The sequence below is a fragment of the Malaclemys terrapin genome, chromosome 3 (assembly GCF_027887155.1).
Source record: "Malaclemys terrapin pileata isolate rMalTer1 chromosome 3, rMalTer1.hap1, whole genome shotgun sequence".
Lineage (NCBI taxonomy): Eukaryota > Metazoa > Chordata > Testudines > Emydidae > Malaclemys > Malaclemys terrapin.
Window position 1 is genome coordinate 30,884,991 of NC_071507.1, and position 5,157 is coordinate 30,890,147.

The window sequence follows — 5,157 nt, forward strand, 5'->3', positions numbered from 1 at the left end:
AGCCGGGCGATTAGAAGAGACCAGCGGGACGCGCTGTGCATCCGGGAGGCTTTGAAAGCTAGGTTCCTGAGTGAGCAGGGTAACCTGTGACTGTAAAGTTTGTGTACAGAGAAGCCGAACCTGCCCCCGTTTCTTTACCCAGTTAATGTTGACTATCCTCTCCAGTTACATACCCCCTTCTCCCCCCCTTCCAACACACGTTTCGAAATAAAATCAGTTCTACTTTGTTAATGAACACCGTTTTCTTTACTACTGTTTTCGTGGGAATTTTTTAAAACTGGGACGCGGATTGTGGTGCGGAGCGGGTGTAGTGTAGTGACGCAAAGAAAGCTTCTAAACTCAAGGATTGACAGGCTCCGCTGTGGTGGGCTGGTTCTTTCAACGGAGCCTGTCACCCCTCCTGATCGGGACTGTGTGTATGTGGGGGCTATGTGACTTTGTGGCAGGGGGAGGACGGTTACAGATCTCCTGCTGTGTGGCTCTGTGATCCTGCATAAGGACCGCCGCTTAAGATCTGTAACTGCCCTCCCCCGCCACAAAGTCACAGAGCAACCCACCCCCCACTACAGAACATGAAAACCACCTCCCAGACTGACCAGGGCAACTAGTCACTGCACTGTGTATGTGCCCTGCTGCTGTACCTGCCCCCGCCTATGTACCCTGCCAAAGGTGACTGTCCTGTCCAATTACCATCCCCCTTTCCCCCCCTCCTCCAAAAGAACATGATGGAAACATTAGTTAACAGAAACATATTTTTTATTATCAACTACACATGGAACTGGGAGGTGAAACTTGGACGGGGGCTTGTGTCAGGCGGGAAGGAAAGAACTTGTCAAATTTTGGGGAATGAGAGCCTTCTGCTACTAGAGCTCTCTGCAGGGGTGGAGTGAGAGTTTGCGTGGACTCTGCCGCCTCTCCTTCTGTGCACTTTGGGTGAGGGGGGTATGGGACTTGGTGGCGGGGGAGGGCGGTTAGAGATGGACTGCAGTGGGGCTCTGTCCTCCTGCCTCCGTTCCTGCAGAACATCCACAAGGCGCCGGAGCGTGTCCGTTTGCTCCCTCAGTAGTCCAAGCAGGGTTTGAGTCGCCTGCTGGTCTTCCTGCCGCCACCTCTCCTCCCGATCCATGTTTGCTTGCTGCATTTGGGACAAGTTCTCCCGCCACTGGGTCTGCTGTGCTGCCTGGGCTCGGGAGCAGGCCATAAGCTCTGAGAACATGTCCTCCCGTGTCCTCTTCTTCCTATGCCTAATCCTCGCTAGCCTCTGGGAGTGTGATGCCAGGCTAGGTTGTGAGACAGTCGCAGATGGGGCTGTGGGAATGGGAAAAAGGGAGTGAATTCCTCAGAAAGATAAATGTAGTTGTGAACAAAGAACATAGTCTTTCTCTGTGAACAAGACCATGCACAGCACCTATCACATGCGCACTCAGCACAAGGTCGAATTCTCGGCCTTCGCATTCAGTGCCTGGGGTCTTGCACAGCACATTTGAGAAGCGTGTCAGGACAACGGAATTTCTGTTGCAGGCAGACATGGTAAGCCGTAGACTCATGGCAGCTTAAAACTTTTATATTAGCAATGGCCTCATTTCACATTGAAATCAATGTCGGTCCCTGCTGCCAGCAATCCGGCAAGCAGGAACTCTGCTCCTGTCCCACACCCTCGCGGCTGTCCCCGGGAACGATCCCTTTCGGCTGCCCCTCTCCCGCCTCCACCGCGTGGCTGCAAACCAGCGGTTACAGTTCTGTAAAGGAACGGTAAAGCAGTCCCAACACTAACATTCCCCTACCTCATTCAAAGCAGGTCACCATGAGCGACATCACCCTCATGAGGATCTCTGACAGCGAGAAAGAGAGAATGCTCCGGGAAAGCCTCCAAAGACCAGGGCCGTATGCCGCCCTGCTGTGCAGAGCAATGATTCCCGAGTACTTGCTTGTCTCGTGGCGCGGCAACGTGTCGTACTACGGAGGACCCAATAAGGCCGCTCTCCCCAGGAACCTAATGCAACGGATTTCCAATTACCTCCAGGAGAGCTTCCTCGAGATGTCACAGGAGGATTTCTGCTCCATCCCCGGACATATAGACCGCATTTTACTCTAGCTGCTGTAGCAGTGACTAAACAGTAGAGCGGCTTGGGCAGGACAATCATGCAAAACTGGACATTGCTAGATTTTTTTTTCAATAGTTGCACTGCCCATGACTGAACCGTTAAGCGCCTAGGGCAAACTAATCATGAGAAACCCATTTTTTAAATTGTTAATATTCCTGTTCTGTTAAAAATAAATGTTTAGATGTTTACAACACTTACTGGCTGATCCTTCCCCAGATTCTGTGTCCGGGGTAACGGCTGGGGACGGTTGGTAGGGGATCTCTGTAAGGGTGATGAAGAGATCCTGGCTGTCGGGGAAATCAGCGTTGTGAGTGCTGTCGACTGCCTCGTCCACCTCTTCTCCTTCCTCATCTTCCCCGTCCGCTAACATGTCCGAGGATCCGGCCGTGGACAATATCCCATCCTCAGAGTCCACGGTCACTGGTGGGGTAGTGGTGGCGGCCGCACCTAGGATGGAATGCAGTGCCTCGTAGAAACGGGATGTCTGGGGATGGGATCCGGAGCGTCCGTTTGCCTCTTTGGTCTTCCGGTAGCCTTGTCTCAGCTCCTTGATTTTCACGCGGCACTGCGTTGCATCCCGGCTGTATCCTCTCTCTGACATGTCTTTAGAGATCTTCTCGTAGATCTTTGCATTCCGTTTCTTGGAGCGCAGCTCGGAAAGCACGGACTCATCGCCCCACACAGCGATGAGATCCAAGACTTCCTGATCAGTCCATGCTGGGGCCCTCTTTCTATTCTGAGATTGCACGGCCATCACTGCTGGAGAGCTCTGCATCATTGCCAGTGCTGCTGAGCTCGCCACAATGTCCAGACAGGAAATGAGATTCAAACTGGCCAGACAGGAAAAGGAATTCAAATTCAAATTTTCCCGGGGCTTTTCCTGTGTGGCTGTTCAGAGCATCCGAGCTCGTACTGCTGTCCAGAGCGTCAACAGAGTGGTGCACTGTGGGATAGCTCCCGGAGCTATTAGCGTCGATTTCCATCCACACCTAGCCTAATTCGACATGGCCATGTCGAATTTAGCGCTACTCCCCTCGTCGGGGAGGAGTACAGAAGTCGAATTAAAGAGACCTCTATATCGAACTAAATACCTTCGCGGTGTGGACGGGTGCAGGGTTAATTCGATGTAACGGCGCTAACTTCGACATAAACGCCTAGTGTAGACCAGGCCTGATTCGCACTATCTAAATTGTTTTGCTTGGCAGATAACATTTCCAAAATCATGTTAGACTCATGCAAAAGTTACATAACTACTTGCAAAACATTTGCAAAACCAAAAACAAACAAAAAACCCCAAAACAGATTTTAGTTACACAGACAATGGAGACAGGAAAGTTTTCTCTGCAGCTGTTGTAAGCTTCCCATGTTTTGAGGTATCTATTTCCTTCAGATAGTTTGGCACTTTTTTTCATTTTTAACATGACGGTCCTAAATCAAATACAGACAAGTTCCATAATAGGTGGCAAAAAACATCTACAAGGTGAGAGAACTCCAAAGGAGCAGAACTGGCTATGGCAAATAGCCGTTAAATTGGCAAAAAGAAAGTGCAAATGGAAATAATCAACTATAACCTAGAGTATAGAGTGTACAAAACTCCAGCGAATGGCCACTTTTCCTGACTTGACTTCTTTTATATTGACACTGCTTTAAAAGAAAAGCTAAATCTTATTTGAATGTTTTTATCTTAAAAAAAAGTGTATATATGTTATACTCAGATAATATCAATGTTTAAAGTTTTTTTTCTATTTTTATCGTTCAAATTTTCACAGTTGTGGAAAATTATGGGGTGGGACAATTATTTAATGACAGTGCACATTGAGATTCAAATTTAAAACTTTGTTATTATTAAAACACAAATTGGCATCATATGTAAAAATATACAAAGTAAATAGCCTTAAATCAAATCTAATACATTCTCAATCAGCATTGTTCTTACTTTTCCTATCTGTAAGTTTCAGTTATCATTGATGGAAATATCCAGTGTGTGTACAGTGAAATTGACCTTTATCAACATTTACCAATAAAAATCTAATCCTTCCAAGTCTAGTTATACTGGCCACAGGAAGGCTTGGAACAACAGCACTATAGTGGTTTTTAATGGTCACAGAGTTGGAAATGACCAGATTATTGCAATTTGTAGTAGTGATTAGAGTCCCAACTGCGAGAGGGGATGATGCACTGTGCTAGGTGTTGTACAAATCCATAATAAAAGACTCTGCCCTAAAGAGTTTACCATTTAAATAGTCTAAACAGATAAAGGAACAGTTTTTATTCCCATTTTAAAAGATATTCTCAAGGATACACAGTGAGTCTGTAGCAAAACAGGAATTGAACCCAAATTTCCTGAATCCCAATTAATCACAAAACCATCCTTGCTCTCTAAGACCATCCTTCCTACATTTAGCTATCTCTTCCTATTGTTCTGTTGTTCTCACCATAATATTCATTTGCACTGTCAGGTATTAGAAGACAGTGACATCAATTAAAAGTTCAACTAGAACTGTTAGGAAATTATATAATGAGGCATCTGACTGTAAACATGCACAAAAGTTTACAAATTCATACTGTAAGGTGATCTACATACTGGGTAGTCCTTTTTCACTGTCTAAGATGTTGACTTTTTCATTCCAGTTCCAGTGGCATCATATGAGGTGCCTATGATAGGAAAACTACTAAAGGTATGGAGCCAAATTCTGCTTACTGGGAATTGCAGCTATATAGCTGACAGTAGAATTTGATCCTTTATCTTTATTTCTTCAAGAAGGTTTACACATGATTTGAAATGTTCTTTGGATTGCCCTGTTCTAAAATAAATTATATCCCAAGCTTCCTTCCTTTCTGTATAATTTTCTATACTAACATCCATAGGGGAAAGACCTCAAAAATAATGCAAAAATATATTAATACAATTATTTGTCATTAGCCTTTCTTGTGCCTTTACTGAAGCTTAAGAAATATTTATCATTACTTTCATACAGAGGGTACTTGAGAAAAAGTACCTCACATGTGTGTATTTTTGCTTATTTAATTATGTGAAACATTCAAACTAACC

General features: G+C 45.4%; 1 protein-coding gene across 1 annotated transcript; it reads right to left on the minus strand.

Moving 5' to 3' along the window:
* Positions 1-820: 820 nt before the first annotated feature.
* Positions 821-2,794, minus strand: LOC128833415 (uncharacterized). Its single transcript, XM_054021271.1, has 2 exons — positions 2,304-2,794; positions 821-1,308 (listed from the first exon to the last, which is right to left on the minus strand). Exons 1-2 carry the CDS (start codon positions 2,704-2,706, stop codon positions 833-835), a joined length of 879 nt encoding a protein of 292 aa, XP_053877246.1. The 5' UTR covers positions 2,707-2,794; the 3' UTR covers positions 821-832.
* Between the last annotated feature and the right edge of the window lie 2,363 nt (positions 2,795-5,157).